The 25,548-nt window shown below is 41.0% G+C and overlaps 1 protein-coding gene across 1 annotated transcript in view; it reads right to left on the reverse strand.

Moving 5' to 3' along the window:
- Window positions 1-20,605, reverse strand: part of PTPN1 (protein tyrosine phosphatase non-receptor type 1) — a 93,205-nt gene extending 72,600 nt beyond the window's left edge. The window contains exon 1 of the mRNA XM_034413792.3: window positions 20,150-20,605. Within this exon, the coding sequence (XP_034269683.1) occupies window positions 20,150-20,212 (63 nt within the window). The 5' untranslated portion in view covers window positions 20,213-20,605. The remainder of the gene's footprint in view (window positions 1-20,149) is intronic.
- Between the last annotated feature and the right edge of the window lie 4,943 nt (window positions 20,606-25,548).

Here is a 25,548-nt window from a genome sequence, read left to right on the forward strand (position 1 = left end):
AAAAATTTAGACTAATTACTCAGCATTCCTGTAAGTAATGGATGTTGCTATATTGCAGTTCTCATTAGTGATGGAAATAGCATGTGCCAAGTACTTGGGGGGGAAAAGACAATTAATCTTACATCAATATAAATTACATGGATATATTTTGAGGAAAAAACATGAATTGTCAGGAAGAGGCTTATTTCTTCACAACTAGAATCAAGCAAATTATGATGTGAAATGTTTTAACATAAACAAAATGTGATGTATGACTTCTAGTCCAAATATTTAATTCTTCTGTTATTGAAGCTGCCATGAATTATTTGGCTAACTTTATTCTGTCACCCCTCATCCGCATCTGCTGTAACAGTCACTATTGTTGTTCTGACTCTGCCTTAGCAGAATCAAGAAACAGACTCCTTGTCACAAAAGAACCTTCTTTATTTATCTCTTGTGAATTAATTCACCCACCGAAAAGCCAGGCAATAGTCCTTCAAGGACTATTGTAACTGCAGTAACAGACCTTATCAGTTCCTTGTGATAATTGCAAGGCCGTGAGCGCCCAGCCGAAAGGCTGCAAATTAAGTTCTGGCAAGCAGTCTTTGTGGCACAAAACACAATGAGTAAAATCTTCAGAAATACGAACTGTTGTCTCCTACGACAACCATTCCCCTTTCCTTCTATTTATTCCTCAGCCAGGGAGGGGCCATTCAGCGTCCACGTGTGCTTTGCTTCCCAAGTTGACTCCTTGTCCTCCGTTGTTCACCTCTCCTAACTCCTAGCTCTGTGCATACGTGCATCTGGAACAGGCCCCAGCTGTTCTTCCTCCTCACTCATATCACCCTCCAAAGGCAGCTGCCTCTCCGGCGGCTGGGAAAAGTTGTACGGCCCTGGCTCTATCTCTGTGTCCGACGCAGAGCATCCATCAGAGCCTTCCCCAGACTCCAGCACTGGCCCAAGTTCCTCCCCAACCTCCCCATCGTCCGAGTCTGCCGCCAGCTCCACTGGCAGCTGGAGGGCCACAACAATTGTATATTTAATATATACATAATAAAGACTATGCAACAGATTGTACTTTATGCAACTTTCTTAAAAAACTGGTATCAGATTTTCTAATAATGACATAGATATAACCATAAATTCTTCTATGAATCCTCATTTCAGAAGAAAAGGAAAACCAATTTCTTTATAGCAATGTGGTTCTCAATTTGTCTGATCTTTTTTGTTTCTGTCATTTACCAACTATTTTGATGTGATGAGTTTCTGGAATTAATTATGCAATTCATTGTTTTTCAATTCTTCGCACAATCTGTATTAAAATATTTTGCTTCTGCAGGTGTGAGTAATTTGCAAGCTGAAACCATTTTATTACTCTGATACTCCTACACCAGTAGTATACTGTAATTGCTGAAAACCAGTGGCACAGATTCCTGCCATTTTTAGACAGGAAATACACACAATTTGCAGCATAACCCCCTAAAATACTACGTTTAATATTGTTTAAATAAGCAAATAACCCACCCACCCACCCACCCATCAAACTTGCAAATCCCAGGAGGAAGAGAAACTCCTGTTTCTATCCATGTATGATGTGGTAGCACTTATTTGAGTCATTCTAGCTTTTGTTCCCTCAAAAAACTTTAAATATGGTATGTCCTATATAGCAAATATTTGGCCATCAGTAAGTTAGTAGAACAATATAATTATTCAATTTGAAGTGGGCTTGTTTCACTAATGTGTATTAATTCATTTGGTTCCCTCAAAACAAAAGAATAAACTCCAAATCTTGTATGGTAGTCACCCTACAGATGTACAAGGCCAAATTTGATGTAAATTCAATACCAATTTTTTATACACCTTCTAAGAATAGGAATCCAAAAACATTATTTAACTCCTATCAGTATGTTTTAGGGGCTTCCCTTCTTTTAGATCAGATCTCTTGCAAATAGCTTTCAGCAATTTTAAGCATGGATGGGGAAAACCTATTTTCATATTTTAAAACACATTACAATGCACCTGTCACGTATCTCCTTCTACTAAATCACTTAGCATGTATTTTAATCACAGACACACATGCTGCGCAACTGTTTTAAAACAGAAGGCTAACAAGACAAAATGCAGTTCAGTACAACTGCGGCACCTGATATAGCCCTGACTTTGTGCTAGGGGGAATCTAAGACTAATCTATTGTCCCAAATCTGTGCACAAAGAAGATGTACTTACTTTTGTACAAATTTTTATTCAGTTTTTAATACTTAATAAGCATTTGTCTTTCTCTCCTTTCCCACACAAGAAAGTCCCCCACTCATAGCCATTCGTTCAAAGTTACAATGGCACTGAAAAAAAGTGACACAACCAGTCCTCACATTCTCATGGTCATGTGATCAAAATTTGAGCGCCTGGTAACCAGCATGTATTTACGATGGCTGCAGCATGATCACCACTTATGACCTTCCCAGCCAGCTTTCAACCGAATCATGTTCCTATCACCTAAACAGCATCTGTTCTAGGCATTCAAGTACCAAGAGGAAGGATGTTAGCTAGCAGTTCAGATCTATGGCTGGCTTGCTCTCATCTCCAAGGGAAAAAGTCCCTCAGTAACTTAGAGAAGACTTAGCAACCCCTCTAGTCCAGTGATGGCTAACCTTTTCCGGACTGAGTGCTGAAAGCGCGTGCCCGAATCCCCAAAATGCAATGCACACATGGACCCCACACATACGCCCTGGCCTCATGCAGGCACACATGGACCCTGCATGCCCCCTGCCCCCTGCATGCACATGAGCCCCCTGCATGTACCTTGCGCATGATCATGTGGCCCACGCATGAACCCCGCCCTCTGTACATGCGCAGCAGAGACCCAAAAACCAGCTGATTAGCGGGAGGCGTGCGTGCATACACGCCAGAGCTGAACTGGGGCGACAGCTTGCGTGCCCACAGAGGGCGTTGCGTGCCACCTCTGGCACGCGTGCCATAGGTTCACTATCACTGCTTTAGTCCACGTAGCAATCATATCTCTGGAAAATTATAGCTCTGGAAATGTTCCTCTCTAGAAGGGCCATAACAGCAATTGCATTATCTCTCTAGACTGCCTTCGGCTGTTCATAATAATGGCAAAAAATGACCCTCTGAAACATTGGTCCCTTTTATTCAAAGCCTCCCCTTCATCTGTTATACTTCATTTTTTCTTTCCACATCTTCCAGTATGTTCCAGTTACTCTTCAGCCTCCACTCTACTTAAACTCTAATAATCTCATACATTGTCCAAATCCACTCCTTTTTTCTTTCACCCTACTCTTACACATTTTAACCTCTTCTCCTTCCTTTCTTCTCCAGAAGCGCATTGCTCCTTTCCTCTCTTTCTTATTAATCTTGCTTATTCCTTCCCCCCTCCTTCTTCCAACCTTTGTAGGTAGTCCTAGACTTACAACCACAACTGAGCCCAGAATTTATGTTACTAAGTGAGAAATTTGTTAAGTGAGTTTTGCCCCATTTTACAACTTTTCTTGCCACATTTCAGAGGTGGGTTTCAGCAGGTTCTGACCAGTTCTGGAGACTGGTAGCAGAAATTTTGAGTAGTTCGGAGAACCGGTAGTAAAACTTCTGACTGGCCCCGCTCCCATCTATTCTCTGCCTCCCAAGTCCCAGCTGATCGGGCGGGAATGGGGATTTTGCAGGAACCTTCCCCTGGATTGGGAAGGGAATGGAGATTTTGCAGTATCCTTCCCTGCCACACCCACCAAGCCATGCCACACCCATCAAGCCACACCCACAGAACCGGTAGTGAAAATTTTTGAAGCCCACCACTGTCACATTTGTTAAGTGAATCACTGCAGTTGTTAAATTAGTAACATGACTGTTAAGTGAATCTGGCTTCCCCATTGACCTTGCTTGTCAGAAGGTTGCAAAAGGGGATCACATGACCCCGGGACACTGTAATCGTCATAAATGTGAGTCAGCTGCCAAGTGTCTGAATGTAAATCACATGACCATGGAGATACTACAATAGTCATAAGTGTGAACAATGGTTATAAGTCATTTTTTCAGTGCCGTGGCAACTTCGAACGGTCACTAAATGAACTATTGTAAATTGAGGACTATCTGTACTTTTTTCACCCACTTCAATCAATCACCTCTAGAAGCCAATGGCAACTGGTATCTACACTCCATCTACCAAATCACCTCATTTGCTGAGCTGTAGCATCATTCTTATTCTGGAACCAATGGGTGAAACTGCAGGGGCTCCTGAGTGTGAGCAGTAAAATTATATTTTAAATTCATGTGCAGATATAATATTCACTAATCCAATCATATATTTTCGGAAGGTGAGGAAACTATTTTTTTAATGTGCATTTATTTCCTCACATTTTCTTTAACTTATGGATTTTATTCAGGAGACTATTTTATTGCTCTTTATTTATAGCTATTTATAGCTATTTATTGCTTGTACACTGACCTCAATCTTGGGAATAAGTTGTATGAAACTAAAATAAATAGTTATTATATAAGTGAACTAATTTAGCTTTATGTCTATTTTATTTTCATAAGAAACCCTGACAGAGTTGGCCCTAGCTTGCTTATTTATCACATTATATAGCTGCCCATCTCCCAGAATGTGACTCTGGGTGACATACAATAAAAACACATAATAAAAATAACAATTAAAAAGCATTCTACAATTAAAACAAGCTTGTAGTGGCTTCAGCTCAAATATTACTATTCTAAACCCAAACTTGATAGGTCCGTGATCAGTGGTGCGTTGCCCCCGGTTCGCACCGATTCTATAGAACCGGTAGTAAAACCCGGGAGCCTCCGCCCACCGACCCCGACGTCATCAAAATGCTTCTGCGCATGCGCAGAAGAGCGCGCGGCCCAGTAGTAAAAGTAAGTAGAACCCACCCATGTCCGTGATGGCAAACCTATGATACGTGTGCCACAGGTGGCATGCAGCGCCCCCTCTGTGGGCATGTGAGCAGTCACCCCAGTTCAGCTCCACAGTGCATGTGCACTTGCCTCCCGCCGGCCAGCTGGTCATCGAGTCTCTGCCATGCATGGGGGGGGTGGGCGCATGCAGGGGGGCCGCATGCATGTGCAAGGGAGCGGGGTGCATATAGAGGGCGCTCACGTATGTGCAAAGTCCCACGCACACATGTGTGGGGGCAGGGCACATGTGCAGGGGCCACAAGGGCATTGCATTTTGGGGGTTCGGGTGCATGCACTTTGGGCACTTGGTCCGGAAAAGGTTAGCCCTCACTGTAATAGGTCTACACCTAGGTTTGATAGGTTTGTGTCTAGATTCAGCTAGAAGAAAAATTCTTGTTTAGAATGGGCATATCAGGTTGTCATTGATGCAGCTGGCAGAAGCTACACAAAAATATCTCCCATTGCTGCTAGGATTTGCTAATAGACACATCTTCCTGCCTTCCTCTGCCCCCCTCCCCCTCTTGAATTCTGGCTCCAGAGCCCAAAAGACTTTGAACAATTCTAGCCCTGGTGATGATGGAAACAACAAGGCAGGAAAAGTCAAGGCAAAATCCCAAACCTCCAAGCTTCCCCATTAATTAAAACTGGAAAGTACCAAGTAACAATTGCTTTTTTTTCCCCTTTGGGATAGTCTGCTTTCTATAAAAAGTAATTTGAAATTGAACTAAATTTTCAGGAATTATAGCCTTTGGGGCAAGGATGGAACATGCCAACTGATGGACAATTTAGGGAGCAAAATACTGTTCCATCATGAGTAACCTACTTTGGGTATAATAAAATCTGATAAACTGTTTTCCACATTGGAAAGCAATTAGGTATTTTAATGTTAGTTTTATTACATATTTTGTGATTTAATGTTTTATACAGAATGTTGTTCTATCACCATAAATAAACTTTGATTTGATTAATTTTAACACTTTGTTCCCTAAGTAGAGTCTTGCCAGTATAATTTTAATTTTTGTACCACACTGTAAATACATTTCAAGCACAGTTGCTTCTCTTGAGGGAATAAATTCTGCCAAGTTTCAGATGATTAGGTTCAAGAGTTTTATATTGTTATTCAACAACCATCAAGCCAAATGCTGGTGTTCCTGTTAATGAAAAATGCTACACGGAAAAATGCCAAACTTACATGGTAAAAGAAGTAGCCCTGTTTTACAGTAATTCTTTTTATTTCACTATTCTTCGTTTGATGGGGATACTCTTTGTTTTCTTCCTTTTGATTAAAGACTTTTGGATCAAAGTAAAACAAAGGCTTCTGTCCTTGGATCAATGAACTAGCCCTTATGTCAATCTCCATCACTGGAAGCTTTCAAAAAGAGATTCAACAGGCATTTGTCTGAAATGGTATAGAGCAGGGGTGTCAAACTGGATTTCATTGAGGGCTGCATCAAGGTTTGTTTGACCTTGGGGGGCTGAGGGGGGCATAGCCATGGTGGGTGTGGCCAGCTTGACATCACTCGTGTCAGGGGCACCTGTGGTGGCCAAGTGCTAAGACCCTCCCTCACTCTATTATCTCCTTCCTTCCTTCCTTCCTTCCTTCCTTCCTTCCTTCCTTCCTTCCTTCCTTCCTTCCTTCCTTCCTCTCTCTCTCCCTCCCTCCTCCCTCTTTCCTTCTCTTTTTCCTTCCCTCTTCATTCTCCTTTCTTCTTCCTTCCCCTCTTTCCTTATTTTTCCTTCCTTCCTCTTTTCCCATCTCTCCTTTTTCTTTCCTCTTTCCCTTTCTCCTTTCCTGTTCATTTTTGCATGCTCAAATGCAAAAGGAGAAACATTTCTCCTTTTCTTTTGTTTTTAGTTTTAGTTTTGCTAGCCCTCTGCCAGTGAAAATGGAGCTCAGGAGGACGTGTTTTTGGCCGGGACGGCCTCCTGCAACAAGCAGAGGCACCATGGGCCGGTCCATGCTGTTTCCAGGGCGGCCCCACCAGCCAGAACTAAGCACCCCGCGGGCTGGATTCGGCCCCCAGGCCTTGAGTTTGACACCCCTAGTATAGAGTCTCCTGCTTGAGGAGTGGGTTGGACTAGAAGACCTCCAAGGTCCCTTTCAACTCTATGTGCTATGAATTTATGAACCCTTGTTCAGTTGAAATGCACATCCCTCACAATTGGTAAGGCACTGATATAAAGTAGATGGAGCTATTTTCTCCTCTTCTGGTGGTTGGGCTGTTGTTGTTTTTTAAGGCTTACTGTAGAAATTTGTGGTTTGTTTGTTTTGAAAAAAAGAGACAGCCAGCTTGATCTAGTGGTTAAGGCATCAGGCTAGAAACCAGGACACTCTGAGTTCTAGTCCTGCCATAGGCATGAAAGCTCACTAGCTGAATTTGGTCCAGTCATAATTCGAGGCTCAATTATGGTCATAAGTCAGGAACCACCTGTACTACATGGACGTTGTGAGCAGCAGCTAAAATCTCTGAGCCAATCATTCCGTGCAGAATACCAGAATCAAGTGATTCCCTTCTTCCTGTTCATATGGAAAGGATTTTTTAAAAAACTATTTTTGTATTACAAAATCATTATATCCAATTATTCCACCAACGTCAAGTCCTTCAGTTAGTTGTACTCCATATCCAAAGACATCCCTATTTATTTACTAATTGTCTTATGTAAACTCCAGACAAAATAGCTTGTGTATGCATACAATTTTAAAAATCCAAACCTGTACTTTATATTTAATAAGAAGAAAAGGAAAACATACCTGTTTTACTTTAAATAACGTCCTCTGTTTTGAGAACATTATGGCTATGCCATTTGGCAACACAATCACTTATTTTCTTAAGAATCTCAATAAGAGTTTTTGTAATCCCAAAACATTTTGGCTAACGAACCTAGGTTTTTTTAAAAAAATATTTCTCTACATTTTGTAATATTCAGGAACAAATTTGCATGTGGCCTTTCGGTTTGGAGACGATGAGTCACCCTAGCTTTGAGCAAAAACGATGAATTCATTTTAAAAATAAGAACCCATTAAAATTAACACAGTGGAAAACAACCTGGCAGATTAGAGTGACTTTCAAAATTAATAGGTGCCAAACCTCCTTCTCATTCATACGATTTTTCTTAAGGTTTTTGAAATGAAACTTTCCAATCAACACATTCTACAAAATATTGGCCTCCAGTTGAAAAATACATCCATTTCGCTACCCATTACTCAAGGTCAGTAGAAAATTGTGACCATGAGAAACAAAATTACAGTAGCATAATTTGTAAGTCTTTAATCTTCTAGAAAATCTGTTTTTTAAAAAACCCAACTCCTACTATTGCAGGACTTTCTGTACCAATATAATTCATCCGAACTGTCCAGCCAAACCTTTCTCTGTAGAATATATCACATTATCTTTCTACAGAGTACATTTTATGCTAAACTGTAATGAGGTTTAGTATATTTAAACAGTGACATCAAAAGTTAAAATAGGTATGAGCAACATAACACACACATAGCACATACAGCATAATGTTTGAAGACTCATTCTTTTACATTTGAGAAATACCTTCGCATCTTGCCCAGTTCAATGTTAGAGCCTTTAATGGTTCTAAACATTTTAAACAATAATATTACAACAGTATTAGAAAATTGCAAATTCCAACACACTAAAAAAAAAACCTCCACCAAACTTTATTTGCGAAACTGTTTTCCAATACAAACTTTTGAAATTCACAAGAGGCAAACTGTCACTTAAATGTCCAATATCACAAATTATAACTAATATTGGATAAACTGAACCCAATTTAAAAATTGACTGGTTTATATATTAGATCTGTTTCTTTCCTCCTGGGAATATTGCTTATTCTATCTGCCAATTAACAGGCAACCCTTTACGTGCAATATACGGTTTTGAGATCATAAAAATTGTTGTCTAACTGCCAGCTTTTGCCCAAAATCATTGTACCTATTTATCTACCACCAAAAGGCACACCAATATTTTTTTCTTGCTAACTATTATGTATAGGACCTTCTTATTTAATCTAATGAACGTCATTGCAGATTCATCCTTTATTTGAGTTTGTATCGGGGTGAAATGCTACCGGTTCGCACCAGTTTGGGTGAACCAGTAGCACCGACGGCAGGTGATTCGGAGAACTGGTAGCGGCGGCAGCATGAGGCTCCGCCCACCCACCCGGACATCATTACTTCTTGGTTTTAACCAGGAAGTAATCTGTTTTTTACCCTCTGCACATGCACAGAAGGCTTTGCGAATAGGGTCCAAAATCGCACATGATGCGTATGAGCACATGAGCGGAGCAAGCGTGCACACACAGCACATGCACTTCCGAACCAGTAGGGAAGGTAAGTAGATTTCACCCCTGGTTTGTATATACAGATAGTCCTTGACTTACAACTGATCATTCGGAGTTATGAGAGCCTCAGAAAGGGTGCTTTACGGCCATATAAAGCACTTCAAGCTGTCATAAAATATTCCCTTCCCACCCCGTATTTTGAGCACTTGGCAACTGCTCACATTTACAACTTGTTGTGCAGCATTCTGTGGTCACATGGCCACAATTTGCTACTTTTTTTTGCCAGATGCCCATTCAGGAGAATGGATTTTGTAATGCAGCAGGTTCCCAGGAAGGAGAGAGCATATTCTAAGAAAAAAGATCAGGCTCTGCAAGGAAACCCAGCCAATCCACCTTTGGGCCTCTCTATATAGTACAGAGGGCATGTGACATCATCCCAGAAGCAGACGCCATTTTGGAGTGGCAGGCATGGGAGGCGGAGTTAAATGTGTCATCAGTTTAGAGTCCTTACATTGCCACAAACGATCCAAGCCCAGCCCGCCCTTGAATTTTATTGACCCTTATCTAGTGCCAATTTTGGGCTGACAATTAGTTGTCTAGATTCTTCTATATAGGCTTGAATAAATCTTCTGTGGTACAACTTAATCCTTTGTACCTGATACATATTAGTTTTCCATATAAAGTCTCAAATGCGCATGTTGTAGAAAAACTTTATCCATAAGAATTTTCATTTGCAGTCTGAACCTAGCATGGCAAAGGTACAGGTTTACTATACAGATAGTCCTTGACTTACAACCACAATTAAGCCCAAAATTTCGGTTGCTAAGCAAGACAGTTGTTAAGTGAATTCTGACCCATTTTAAGACCTTTCTTGTCCAGTTATTAAGTGAATCTGTTAAGTTGGTAACATGGTTGCTGAGTGAAGTTAGCTTCCCCATTGACTTTGCTTGTCAGAAGGCCACTCAAGAGGATCCCATGAGCCTGTGATAAATATGAGTCAGTTGCCAAATGTCTGAATTTTGATCATGTAACCACGGGGAATGCTACAACGGTCGTAAGTGTGAAGAACAGTCATAAGTTAATTTTTTTCAGTGCCATTGTAACTTCGTATGGTCACTTAATATACCGTTATAAGTTGAGCACTACTTGTGTCATCTGTTTTTCTGAGAATTATACCCATTTAGTTCCAGAGAAACAGTGAATTATTAGAACATTTTCTGAGATGTTGATACAAGCTATGAAACAGATTGTATTCTTTGCCTTTGTCCTAGGCATCCTTCCCAAACTCTTATGCCCTGAAGAATTTGTGGCAAACCATCTGGTACCCAAATGCCAAAGTACTTCCAACAAGAACTCCCTGTCACAGCCATCCCTGTCACACTATGTATGACAAAGTAAGTCAAACTCAGAATATTTCATTCTTTTTAGAAAAAAATCCTCTCCTCTCTCATATTTTTTGTTGTTGCCCATTATGCTAAAGTTTTGCATCATTAAAATTCAAGTGTACTTTACTAGAACAAGATACAGTAAAATTAAAGCCAAACATTTTTTTCATAATCCACTATAGGTACTCCTTGCTTAACAATTTGAAGTTATAATAACCCCCCATAAGCTACAGATAGTCCTTGACTTACAATAGTTCATTCAGTGACTGTTCAGTTACAACAGCACTGAAAAAAGTGACTTATGACCATTTTTCACACTTCTGACCATTGCAACATCCCCATGGGTCACATGTTCAAATTCAAACTAACTCATGTTTATGACTGTTGCAGTGTCCCGGGGTCATGTGATCCCCTTTTGCGACAAGCAAAGTCAATGGGGAAGCCAGATTCACTTAACAACCGTGTCACTAATTTAATAACTGCCGTGGTTCATTTAACAAATGTGGCAAGAAAAGTCATAAAACGGGGCAAAACTCACTTAACCAATTTCTCAGTTAGCAACATAAATTTGGGGTTCAATTATGGTCGTAAGTCGAGGACTACCTATACTTATGACCTGGCTCCAGAATTCTGATGCCTCTACACATTCCCCCCAGAGTCACATGACTGCATTTCAGGCGCTTGGCAACCAGCTCACTTTTAGTGCTGTTTGCAAGGTTCTGCAGTCACATGATCATGATTTACAGCAGGAGTGGGGGAACTATGGCCCCTATATGATTTGTGGACTTCAGCTCCCAGAATTCCTGAGCCAGCATGGGAGTTAAAGTCCCCAGGTCATAAAAGAGCCATAGTTTTCCCACCCCTGATTTGTAGCATTTTTTGCTGGCAATGAACAAAAAGTGCTCACACTGATTCACAAACAGCAGTGTTTGCATAATGGCCACTGCAAAAATTTGTTCAATTGGATTCAATCACCTGGATGCCTCAACTTACGACTGTCATGGCTTATGACAGAGGTTCCAGCTCCATCATAGTCGCAAATTAAGAACTACTTGTATCTCCAAAGCTCATACAATTAGAAGGGGAAAAAATAGAATTGCTTTTATATGCTATTGCCTGAAATATAAGCACCATTTCTGAAGAATGATAATGTCATGATTCTGTTGTTCAAATGATGGCCACTAGAGTAGGAAAAGACAAATCTTTTAAGCTGGTAGATACAGTGATGGGATTCAGCCGGTTCGGGTGAATCTGGCGAACCGGTAGTTAAATTACTGGCTGGTTCCACCCCTCCCCTCCCCTCCCTGCCCCTTCCAGGAGTCCCCACATGTCCCATTTTGGCTTCCAGGTAAGTGCAGGGAGGCCTACTAGGCCCAAAACAGGGCGCGGGGGAGGGCGGATCCCCCCTTGTGGCCCTTTTTCACTCCCAGGAGGCTGCAGGGAGGCCTACTAGGCCCAAAATGGGGTGCGGGGGGATGCAGCAGGTCCCCCCCAGCAGTCCATTTTTGCTCCCAGGAGGGTGCAGGAGGCCGAGTGCTGCCTGTCACACACCCCTGGCCACACCCACCATGGCCACGCCCACCCAGCCGGTCATTAGGGCAGAGAACAGGTTGTTAAATTATCTGAATCCCACCACTGGTTAGATATATTTGGAATCGCTGACCCCTTATTGCTCACCCCACCCCCAAAATTCCAAGTACTTGAATAAGACAAACCTATAATTACATTATAGCTTTGTCTGCTCAAAAACTGACTGCCATCATGAACATACCCATTCGAATGGACATACCCAAACCAATACAAAACCAATGAGGTACCTCCTAAACTGAGTTTCATAAAGCAGAAATAATGCTCAGTACTCATACTCAGCTAAACCAAAATCAAACTAATCATTTTATGGTCAGTGTCCTGTACAAACTCATTCATGGTTTTCACATGGCCTCTTTAGCAAAGCAGAATTTCTTGGCATAAAATCTGTTCGTTCTGATTATTTCCTGTGACCCTTTTTTGATGCAATTTCATTATAAGTCTGCTCCAAATTCTCCAAAGGAAGATATGCATAAATATGCTTTCTCAGGTTGTTCCCAAATAGAGAATGCTCTTCAGAGAAAGCCTACTAACCTAATTTTTGCCCTCCAATTTAATCAAGTACTCCCCCCCCGAAGCAGCTAAAATCAACTTTCCAAAAGGATTAATAATAATAAATTTTAATTTAAAACTTGGATTTCTTCTGAGAGTTCAAAACCACTTTCATGGTGACCTCCCCTACTTTTATTCCCTCAAACAACAATTCCTATGAGGTGTTGATCTGAAAGGGTGGCTAGCCTCAAATCTCCCACCAAACTCTGAAGGGGTGTGTTTCGATCCTCCATCTTCTCACTCTCAGAGCTGAAGAAGCTTCTTAGATGAGAAGCAAAACGTCTTCAAAGAAAAACCAGAAAGTCGAGTTGCCTTTTGCAAAAGCACATTTGGGACAACCGCGACCTGGATGACTGAGAATCTCTGGAGAATCAGACTGATATCTTAGCCACTAGACTACACCGGTTCTCATCTTTTACTAAGAATTTTTCTTAAAAAAAACTTATGTCATTCAATTCTACAGAAGCCTCTCAAAAGTTTTCATAACCCATCTGAATGCATTCAGTGCCTCCTAGAAAGCTGCTTGCTCCACCATTTTTTATCTCTCCTCAATCTTCTAACATTTTCAGAGGCAATGGCACGAGGAAGGAGAGCAGTTGGAAATTTCCTAGTAAGAAACCAAAGCCTACATTTCTAAACTAAAAATAAGGAAGTGGGTAGACCATATGTTTCTACAAAATTACAGCTTGTTCTTGGTGCTGGTTCACAAACATTCAGCTAGTAATATGTGACAAGTTAAGTATTGTAGGAAGCCCCCCACTCCCCAGATTAAAATAGTCTTTATTCTTAATATTAAAAAAGCGGCAGGATAGGATAGAAAGGAAAAATGGAGAAACAAGTCAGAAAGCAGCCCCCATCTTCCTGCCATAGGAAAACAGCCTCAAGCAGAAGAGACTGATCTTTTGGAATGGAGATTTGGTATCCATTCAGAAAGACTGGGCCAATCTATTCATAAACAAAATGCCTTCAGCCACAAGCTCCCACAGAAGGCTGAAGCTGATGGGATTAAGAATTTACATTCTCCCACCCAAATTCTAAGGACAGGACATAACCTTTAGAACATAATAGGATTTACTCATCACTACTAGAATAGCAAAAGACACAAGGCCCAATACATTGCACAACCCCCTGGAGCATCTCAATCACCAAACCCTAAATCCATCCACTCACTCAGCCATTTTGTCAGCCACCCCAGAAACATTCTGCTGTCACTGAAGTTTCTGAAAAACCAAATAAACAGAGACCTTCTTTTCTTGTAGCCAGCCTTCATTTTATTTCCAGCGGGTTTTTTCTCCCGGCTTGGAACCAGACTGGATTTTAATTTCAACAGTATCATTGCTGGGTCAAAAAAACTTCTGTATAATAAAAGATGTCCAACTTTCTTCATGTATTATAATACACACATGCTTGTTTGACCATGCTTTGCTGAGTAAGCAGTAATTAGCTAGGTTTGTAGCTCAGCGGTAGTGTGACTTAGCAGCAGTATACAACATTCAATTTCTTTTTCAGCCACAGGGGGGGAGGGCGTGTGGAAGAGGCAGTGGGGATTTCTTTCCTATTAGGGGATGTGTTTACATTTTATAGGGTCATTTAAGCTTTTTTAATTTACTTCCTGCTGAAAATCAGCAGGAAATTGTGCTGCAAGTATAATTTGCTGTCCAATTCAGTGTTATGAATGGGGTGGGGGAGAGAAGTTGAACTACCAAAAGAGTGTCTTGGAATCAGATTCAATTTTGACAACCAATGTATTGCCTTCCCTTCATTTTTGGGGAAGAAAAAATTAACATCCACAAACATATATTTGAAAAGACTCACTGGCAAAAAGATGGGTTTGAAACATTTGGGAATGCATTCACAACTGCCCACAACTGTTGCTTTATGTCAAAATTACACATAAATATATATGACCAATGGTTTCATTTGCCAACTTTTGCAAAGCTACTTTTAGAAAGTGTTCTGCAATAGTAAGACTGAAAGCTTTATGACAAGCAATTCAGCCTTTATTTTAATTAAATCTAGGCCTTGGAGATAGAGGTGGTAAGATGATAATTATCTGCATAAGAAGAAAAATGTCATTAGCAAACATATATTCACACAGACTGAAATTACAAATATGCTCCACAGCTGGAACAAATTTGATTTACAAAAATCATATATATAAAGGCAAACAGGTTTTGGCTTAGTTGTGATCAAGGCAGGAAAGGCGACCAGGATACATCAGGTTCTGCATTGCCAAAAATCAGATCTTCCTATCTGATCTGAAACTCTAGTGAAGGCCTGTTGAGAGTCCTCACCCTACCCCCAAGCAGAGGTCGGTTTCAGCAGGTTCTGACCAGTTCTGGAGAACCGGTAGTGGAAATTTTGAGTAGATCGGAGAACTGGCAGTCAAAATTTTGACTGGCCCCACCCCCATCTATTCTCTGCCTCCCAAGTCCCAGTTGATTGGGAGAAAATGGGGATTTTGCAGTAACCTTCCCCTGGAGTGGGGAGGGAATGGAGATTTTACAGTATCCTTCCCCTGGAGTGGGATGGGAATGGAGATTTTACAGTATCCTTCCAATGCCACACCCACCAAGCCATGCCACCCCCACCAGGCCACACCCATAGAACTGGTAGTAAAAAAATTTGAAACCTGAAATTTGAAATTTGAAAGTAGTATACAGCAGACAGATTAGATTCTAAATTTTCTTAGTAATAGACCGTATGTTGTGGAACACACATTCCTTAGAAGTAAATTGAATCCCTTCCCTCTCTGTATTTTACTAAGCATTTTATTTTAGCATGCTATTGGTCCCAGTTGGTTATGGGCATCTAACTCTTTATCTACAGAAAGTCCTTGATTTACAACAGCTCATTTAGTGACTGTTCAAAGTTACAACTGCACTGGAAAAAAATGACTTATGACTGTTTTTCACACTTATGATCACTGCAAAATCTCCATGGTCATGTGATCAAATTTTAGATGCTTGGCAACTGACTCATATTTACAGTATGATGGTTACAGTGTCCTGGGGTCATGGAATCCCCTTTTGCAACCTTCTGACAAGCAAAATCAATGGGGAAGCCAGATTCACTTAACAACTATGTTATTTAACAACTGCAGTAATTCACTTAACAACCGTGGCCAGAAAGATCATAAAATAGGGAAAACTGACTTAACTGTCTCACTCAGCAACAGAAATTTTGGGCTCAGTTGTGGTCATAATACGAGGACAACCTGTAATTGCATTATATATTATTTTCAATTAATTTGATAACTTCTTTTTATTTTATTTTTGTTTTGTTGTACATCACTCAGAAGCTTAATTAATTGGGGAAATCTCTCAATACTGTAAAGAAATAAATAAGGCAAGTAAATGTTTCTCACACAAGATAGAAAAATGGCTTATTACTATGTTGTTCTACCATCAAGAGCTCAACAAGTTATTCAAAACTAGATAGATAATGTGCCATTAAGGCATTTTTGACTCCTAATAGTCACATAGATTTTCTCCATGATGATCTATACCTAATCTTTTCTAACATAATTTGTGTACTTATGCCACTTCATTTAGTGACCGTTTGAAGTTACAATGGCACTGAAAAAGGTGACTTACAGTCAGCCCTCACATTTATAACTGTCACAGCATTCATATGGTCATGTGATCAAAATCAAGTACTCCCATATGGTCATGTGATCAAAATCGATAGTTCGGCAACTGGCATGTATTTATGACAGTTGCAGTATCCTCCTTCATTTAACTATTAGAGTGATTCACTTAAGAACCATAACCAAAAAAAAGTCATAAAATCAGGTGTGACTATTAACAACCACCTTGTTTAGCAACAGAGATGTTGGTCCCAATTACAGTCGTAAATTGAGGATTCCCTGTAATTATTCACTATGCTGTTGGCCATCCACTTCTCCTCCTTTCTACCTTTCACAGCAACTGAGCTTTCTCCAAAGATTTGGGCCTTCACATTGCCAAGAGAGCTCACTGATCAGATAAAATTATTTTGAGGCTGAAGACTTGCTTTGTCTTTGTCAAACCAGAAATTACACAACTGCTTTTCCCTTTTTGCTCCCTGGCAGTGAGTTCTTAAAACACTCTATCCAGCTAAAAGAAAGTAATAATCCCAGTTGGCAGTCCTTAATGCTCTGACCCCCTCACAAATTCATCCACTCCCATTGAAAAACTAAATTAGTAGCTACCTGCCACATTCAAGCTAATTTGCCACTTGGAGAAGCAGGAGGCAGAGCCTGGCAGGTTATTGCAGAAGTCCGACAAGAAAAACAGCTCACTGTTTTTATGTGGACTTCTTTTAAGGCAAAGAGACTAAAAAGGCTATGCCTTGAGCTCATCTAAACTAGAGAAAGGAAGCCTTTTGTTATGAAGCGTGCACTGTGATTAGGTGTACTACGGCTTCGGCTTCGTGAGAAAAAGAAGCAGTTTTATGTAAACAGATTAATAAAGGAAAGAGTGATCATAATAGGAGAACAGGGACATCTCTAAGCGACATAGCCTTATAATTAAATATCAGGAAATGCAGAAGGCTCACAGCTGAATAGATGGGAAAGGGAAAACTACGGTAAATAGGATTGCTGATGTTTCTATCCAAGTACTCCTTGCAAGATAGTAGTTGATGGAATGAGAGGAAATAAAACAGACTATAGAATTTGCAATGCTCGGGGGGGCCACCGTGAACCTGGCCCAGGTGGGATTCACAGAGAAAATATTTAGTCATATTCTTCAAAGGCTAGAAAAGACCTAATTTTTATTCCTGACCCAAATTCAAAATGTCCATGCTAGAACAAATATACACGCTTTTCAAGGATTTGCAAGAATTGCAGCCTTCCAAGATTTCTCTACTGTGCTTTTATAGTAAAAAAAAAAAAAAAAAAAAAATGAGTACTGCAGCTTGCTAGCACATTAAGGAGTGATATTATGCAAAGCACATAGTGTAAAAATTCCAGGAACAGAGTAACCACCTTGACCTAATTTCTTATGTTTCGCTGATACAGTACAGATTTCCAGCCAAATTCGGTAAAGATACAGTAAGAAGAACAAAATTAAGAAACAACTGCTAAGCTACCTTAGTCACTGACATTTCAAGACCAGATTAGCAAATATCCTGTTACTCCAACTTTCAATAATGCTTAGCATACTAAAGAGCATTCCCCTCCCCCTCTAAAAAGCCCCATGCACAATTTGAGATCTCTTTTTGTTCAGTGGATATACCCGGCTCTGAAAACTATCAATCAAACTCTACTGAAATCAGCAGTTTTGCAAATGCCTAGGATGGCATGCTTAATTTGTAGTTTGATGATGTATGCAGTATTATTTCACCAAGCCTTACAGAAGATCTTTTTCAATATTTCCTAACATGATCATAAAGAAAAAGAAATTGCTTAGGCAACTTTTCCAGTCTCCAAAATCCCATGGCAAGGGATAAATTCATTCATCACCTCTATAGGGAGAATATTGGCTCAGACTAATTTCACATATTGATTTAGCCTGGCAGCATATGAACTAAAATATCATCAATAGCGATTAAAACAGATCTAACAAAACTCCATGCTAAAAGGAGGTCCCTTTTATAGAGTGGAGGAGAACATCCCTTCTGTAGAAATTTATTACTGATTCACCAAAATCCCCAAGCAGTCAAATATTGGCCCTTAACAGGTACATACACACAAAGATAATAAAATAATAACTTCTGACAACTTTGGAAAGGACTAGATAGGTGGATAAAAATGCCAAATCCAATTCGAACATGTGGTTGACTGTCCGATGAACCATACTAATAAGAGTAAGTGCCATCTAAACTCAACATAATAAGACCAGGTCCCTTTTTTAAGACTTTCACCCCAAGAAACAATATATCTTCTTGTCCATTTTAAAATATTTTTTATTTCTATTTATTTATCAAATTTATATAGCCAGCCATCTCAACAAAAGTGACTTTGGGTGGTAGACACAATGAGAGATAAAACAATGCTAACTTGCTAAATTGACAGCACTGCATTACATGTATTGATCTTTTCTAATCTATGGGACACAAGTATTCGCTCTTAATCCAAAAATCTATTCAATGGGCTTTTCTTCTATCCCATGCAACTTGTCAGATGCAGTTCAAAAACAAAGCAAAATTATAACTTATCCAAGCGTATCCAAGTCACATCATTTCTGTGTATGGTTCAGAACTCAACCGTTTCATAATTACGGTCAAATTGCAAAGACTACCAGAAACAAAGGGGGGAAAAATACTTTCACTTTTCGTGAAAGCCTGTCAGAAAACATTGCACTTTGTGGGGAAAAAAACAACAACAACCACATTTAGACATCATTTCCACACTGTCCAAGTAACACGTATCTTGGGGGATGGGAGAATGGTGAATATCTAGAAGAGATCACAACTTGTAAGCAGCAGCCGCCTTCCTTGGTAGACAACAAATCAGACAGAGATTATAAATCCTAACTCTGGGGAACAGAAGTCTACAAGAGGATCAGGTTTTTGCTTCCTCACAAAAAAAAAAAAAAAAAAAAAGTGTGTGGGAGAAATAATTAGCCTTACTGGCTTCCAGGACAAACACGGACAAGGACATGGACCCTTCAAATAATTGCTCCAGGGCACTGCGCAAAAGACTCTTAATTAGAGATGCCCTAATGGAGGAGTTGCCCCAGGCAGATGGCAAGCAAGCCTATCTTCAAGAGTCAGTTGATTTCCCTCCCTCCGGACACCTCATAGTGGGGGAGGGGGGGCACACCCTGGAAAACCTGGAGAGCAGAGGGGCAATGAAGGGACCAAAGGGTAGACAAAGATCAAAGAGAGCTTCTTTAGTTTCCATTAGGGATGGCCTACAGATCTGCCCCCTCCTTTCTTTTAGCAGAGCGCCCATCTGTATTAAGAAATTAACATGGTTTTCTTTACTTCCTTTGATCATGATTCAATCTTCATCTCCCTCTTGTCTTGGGGAGAGGGAAGTGTACACACACACACACACACACACACACACACACACACACACACACACACACACACACACACACACAGATCAACTCCAGGACGCCCACAATGCAAGTCATCCTCTCCCCGGCAAGCTTTCCATGCCGGGAACGGGGTCATTTCCAAGGGAGTTGGGTGAGGGATGCAAGAAATGGACCCCCCCCCCCGTCCCAGCCTTGGATGTCGGAGGGAGCCGTGCCAAGCCGCGCGCGGAAGACAAAAAAAAAAAGAAAGGAGAGAGCCCGGCTCGGAGTTGGGAGCCGATCGCGACGCGATTAACCGAGAGGTAAAAAAGGCGAGAGCTTTGTCCGAGGAGGGGAGTGCGAGTCCCCGGGGAGGAGGCGGGGAGGGAAAAAGGAGCTGCTTGGACCAGCGGACAAAGAAGCAGCCGCGGTTCGCTCCTTGCCGGGCAGGTCCCGGTGCATTTCTCCCACCTCGCTCACCTGGTAGATGGCGGCCCAGCTGTCCTCCTGATCCAGCCGCTGGAACTCCTTCTCGATCTCCATGCTGTGGGAGGCTCAAGTCTTGGCTGACCCTCGCCCGCCGCCGCTGCTGCTGCTACCGCTGCTGTTCGGACGCCAGGGCGAGTCCCAGCCGCTGCCCGGAGCGCCGCCGCTGCTGCCGCCGCCTCCGCGGCTCTCGCTGCCTGGTCGCTTCAGATAGCGCCTCCCCTTCCTTCTCGCTCCCTTCCAGCCCACACGGAAACTACGCAAGCAGCCTCTAGCCTTCCGGCAGGGTCCTCCCCGAGCAGAGGAAGGCTGCGGGAAGCTCTCTTCGAGCGGCGGTGTTTCTCCGGAGAGGGAGCGGGGCTTCGGAAGGATGAGGCTGATGATCCGCTGTGATGCTTCGCTCCAGGCGCAGCGAGATCAGAGTGCCGATCAGAGTACCTCTGAGCGTGTGTGGTGCCCCTAGAGTACACACACACACACACACACACACACACACACGCAATACACGCGCCTCTCTTTTGGGACACACACACACACAAACACGCAATACACGCGCCTCTCTTTTGGGACACACACACACACACACACACACAAACACGCAATACACGCGCCTCTTTTTTGGGACACACACACAAACACGCAATACACGCGCCTCTCTGTTGGGACCCGATGCGGCCCCGGTCTCCTAATGCAGACACGCGTTACTAGCTAATGGCATCTCAGCATCGATCGCTATAGCTAAGATTTGCAAAAATCTAATTTATTTATTTATTTATTTATTCAATTTATATACCGCCCTTCTCCTAGTGGACTCACTAGAATTGCGTGGGACTCTTACTCCGATCTCTCTCTCTCTCTCTCTCTCTCTCTCTCTCTCTCACTCACTCACTCACTCTAGGCTTTACCAGAGGCGGTCCCGAGATGGCCTCAAAAGGTTTCGGGATCTCTTTGCTGCCATCCAATTTGAGGTTCCAGATCACAGCCAACTGAGGCTGCTTGCAGCCGAGAACCATATGGCTGTGACAGATGATGATAGGTTGCCTTAGCAGTGTTTCTCAACCTTAGCGACTTTAAGATGGGTAGACTTCAACTCCTGGAATTTCTCGGAAAATTTAATGTAGTTCTAATTCCTAAAGCCTTTTTGGCTCCTTATTCCTATGCACTCTTTCCCCCTTTCCTAATCAACAACTAACTGATTAATAGTTTTATTCTTTCTTACTCATTTTCTGCATTCTGCACAATATTGCACGGAGGGAGCTCAACCAATCTCATTGTACATATGTTGTGCACTGACAATAAAGATTTGAAATTTGAAATTGCTTTCAGAAAAAGGAAAATAATGTGATTCTACCTACCTACCTACCTACCTATCAAACTGAGCCAAAGTGTAGACATAATCTTCCTATATCAATGAAGTGAGTAACCCCATAACTTCAAATAGTAGTCAACAAGAAGATTAAAAAAATCTCCATTCCAAGTTACTGATAAATTGAGTGCTAAAAGTACACATATCGTTTCCAAAATCCTGTAACTTAATCCCTTTTTTCCCTTTCAATAAAACTAAGTTTGTGATATCCCACTCAATATCTTTTTCCAATTTTATGGGTATTGATGAGCACTTTGAATGTGCTTTTCAAACCAGCTATATAAGTTCTCATGTCATTCCAGACTACACTTAATTAACTTGCTGATCAGAATGTCATGGGATACTTTATCAAATGTTTTGCTGAAGTTAAGATAGTTACTCACAATTTACACCCCCAATATAGTGAGGAAGTTATCCATGAGATAAAGTTAGTCTGACAAGATTTATCCCTGAAAAATCCATGCTGGCATCTGGTAATCTTGGCATTGTTTACAAGGCCCTTACAAACCAACCAGTTTATGATCAACCAGGAGTTGATATGCATTTGAATCTTTTTGGTGGCTTTTTTTCTTTCAAAAGGAGAGTGATTCTGCTGGCTTTAAAGAAGGCCACGATCCAGCCCCTCCTCAAGTAATCATACTTGATCCAAGATCAAGACAATTGTCATCCAGTCTCACACACAGGGAAGGTTGTAGAGAAAGTAGTCAGACAGCTGCCTCAAAGGGCCTTGTAGGAAATAGATTATCCAATGAGTAGATTTCTTTCTGTAAACTAATATTTTAATTCCGTTGAAAGGTAGTATCAAATATAAAAGGAAAGTAAGTTGAGTTCAGTATAATTCCTATTGATTTCACGGACATGCCCATGCAATTGTCTGTGCAATGATGCAGAAGAAGCTTGCTATTGCTTTATTTTAGGATGTTTTTCAACTTCCAAATCTAGTTTATAGCCCTGGGACTGCCTATAGTAATCTATCATCCAAGGGCTAGCCAGGCCTGAAACTGCTTATCTTCTCAGCCCAGACAAATTCAGCCAGGTGCTGCCATCTGCTGAAGCAAGATTGGAAAGCATCTGAAGCAAGAGAAGAAAGCATCTTCTTAATAGGGTTAAGTTAAAATATCTAAGTCAATGTTATTCTTATAAATATAGTATATTCAGCTGTTCAAAACACTTTGTATGTTACTTTAACAGTAACTACCTGCATACAGTACAACAATCTAACCTGCTTCAAATATACCAGTATAGATTTTCACAAGTACAATTACAGATTTCAGGAGTATCCAGAGGCTGTGTATGCATATGTGAGTGTCAAAATCTGCAAGATGATGGACATAGCTTCATGATCAAATACAAAGCATGCATGAAAGGAGTGGGGCTTCACTGCACCCACCATCTTGCATATTTTGCTTGAATACAATCCATTCAAAAGATCCCTCCTTCATCCCTATGGGTAATATGTGTCTTCCTCACTCCAGGCCCCCACTGAGGCCTGGGAGTTTGAGGGCCCTGCATAGTATCTGCATAGAATATATACGTCAATCATGTCTGACTGTCAGAGACTGCCTGGATAAGTTGCTGTAGGTTTTTTTGGCAAGGTTTTTCAGAAGTGGTTTGCCATTGTCTCCTTCCATGGATTGTGACAAAGTGACTGGCCAAAGGTCATCAAGTTAACTTTTTGCCTAGGGTGGGATTAGAACTCAAGCTTTTATAGCTGCATACAAAATATATACCGTTTCCCCCCAAAATAAGACATGCCCTGCAGTGGTGAGTTTCAAATTTTTTTACTACCGGATCTGTGGGTGTGGCTTAGTGGGCATGGCATGGCTTGGTGGGCGTGGCATGGCTTGGTGGGTGTGGCAGGGGAAGGATACTTTAAAATCTCCATTCCCTCCCCAGTCCAGGGGAAGGATACTGCAAAATCCCCATTTCCTCCCGATTAGCTGGGACTTGGTAGGCAGAGAATAGATGGGGGTGGGGCCAGTCAGAATTTTTACTACCAGTTCTCTGAACTACTCAAAATGTCTGCTACCGGTTCTCCAGAACTGGTCAGAACCTGCTGAAACCCACCTCTGATCCCCTGATAATAAGTCCAATCAGGCTTTTGAGTGCATGGCAATAAGGCCAAGTGCTTATTTCAGGGTTCAAAAAAATACATGGTAGTACATTTGGAAAGAGGTTTTTTTTAAAAAAAACAAAACAACAACATTCATTTGGCCTTTCCAAACCCTTGAAATGAAGTTCTGTGAAGTTATTCTTAGCAGAATCCTCTTCAACAAAGCAACCACATTTCATCTGGGCTTGGTACCGTCTAAATTTGAAGAAGCTGAGCCACTTTCAAATCATGATTGCAGCAAATCCTGGCAATATTAAGTCTGTAATTGAGATCCACAATGTTCTTGTATTCTGAAATCATAAATACAGTTCTGCAATTAGACTAAACTAACAAGCAATTCTGAATCTCTCAGAAAAGCAGTGTTAGTTTCAAAAAGGAGAACCCTAAAGGAGAAAGGAAACTTCAGAAGCTTCCACAATTTAATTAGACATTCTAATTCATTTAGCAAATGTCAGGAGTCTTTAAGTCAGGAGTCTAGTGTATTGAAAATAGAATGATGAATTAGATCAGTCTGTGGTGCATTCCAGCAAGGAGGAAGAGAAGGAGAAGGAGAAGAAGAAGAAGAGGAAGAAGAGGAAGACCCAAAACAACTGGAACACCACTTGAATACCCTAGGCATTGACAAATTCACCATCAGTCAATTGCAAAAGGCAGCTTTATTTGAAACAGCTTACAACCTGTAACACTATCAAACATCCACATCTGCCTATCTCAATCCTTGGAAAGGACTAAATAGGTAGACAAAAATCCCAAATCCAGTCTGACTGTGCCACAAACCATAATATATGATGCATCACATTCTGACTGGGAATTCTAGGAGTCCACAGATCTAAAGGGGACAAGGTTGAGGAACACTATCCTAGAGTAACCCAGTTGGGTAAGATTAAGTTCAACATAGTTCTTCATGGAAATACACATATTTCAGAAGCTATGAATTTTCAGCTATTCTTCTTTACTAATCTCAACCTCTAAGACAAACAAGCAAACATTGTCCCTCTAATTACCCTACATCTGGATGTCCCTGGATATCTAGGATTCTCAATCCAGAACCATTGTAGGCCAATTTCTCCTTGAAAGTTTCTCACAAGATTGATTTAAAGAGTGATTTAAAGTGGGAGCGTTTAGGCCTGAAAAGGGACAATGGAGGGCTGATGATAATTCTTCTAAAAGATTTTTTTTGCAGTGGCCTGCAGAAAAAAAGGCTAACATTTAATCTAATTGAAATGGAAGTATTATGATTCCAACTGAAATTAGCAGGACTAGCATGATGGAAGACTCTCTTTCTCTGGATTTGAAAGCTAAAGAGCCAACAACTGGGGAACCATTAATTTGAATGTCAACATTGAAGAAAGGAGTGGAAAGATGGATTTAAGTGCCCCCTTCTAACCATACAATTGTAACATTGCTCAATACACAACTATAGTAGACATAGATTGTTTTCTATCTTATTCAACTTGAATGTTGTCCTTGCTCTTCTTGAATTACAGAAAGATAAATAAACGTATGTCAGAAAGGGTCAGAGGTCTAAAGCATACAATACATACCCAAACAAAGATCTTTCCCTTTAACCTAAGATTGCCCAAAATGCAAAGATCATCACACTGTTTCATCTGGCTGCACCAAATTCCTAGAAACCTTAAAATAGCTGGCAAAGTTAACAGGGAATTAACAAGATATTCCGTTGGAAAAATCTGAAGGCAACAATTTGCCCAGTCTTCATCTGGATCCAAAGAATTAAATATCTATCATTATTAAGTTAAATCTGCTGAATTGCTGAAGTCAAACCAGGACTCTGCTGTGTGCACAGTCCAGCCTAGAATCTCACAGTTGAACACAGTTAAATGCAGGGCATATGTTCTAGATGGGCTGTGGATTAAAGAAATCAGTCATGCAAAATATTGCAACAAAGAAATT

This window comes from Pantherophis guttatus, chromosome 3 (genome assembly GCF_059756535.1).
Source record: "Pantherophis guttatus breed Tessera chromosome 3, ASM5975653v1, whole genome shotgun sequence".
In the NCBI taxonomy this organism is placed as follows: Eukaryota; Metazoa; Chordata; class Lepidosauria; order Squamata; family Colubridae; genus Pantherophis; species Pantherophis guttatus.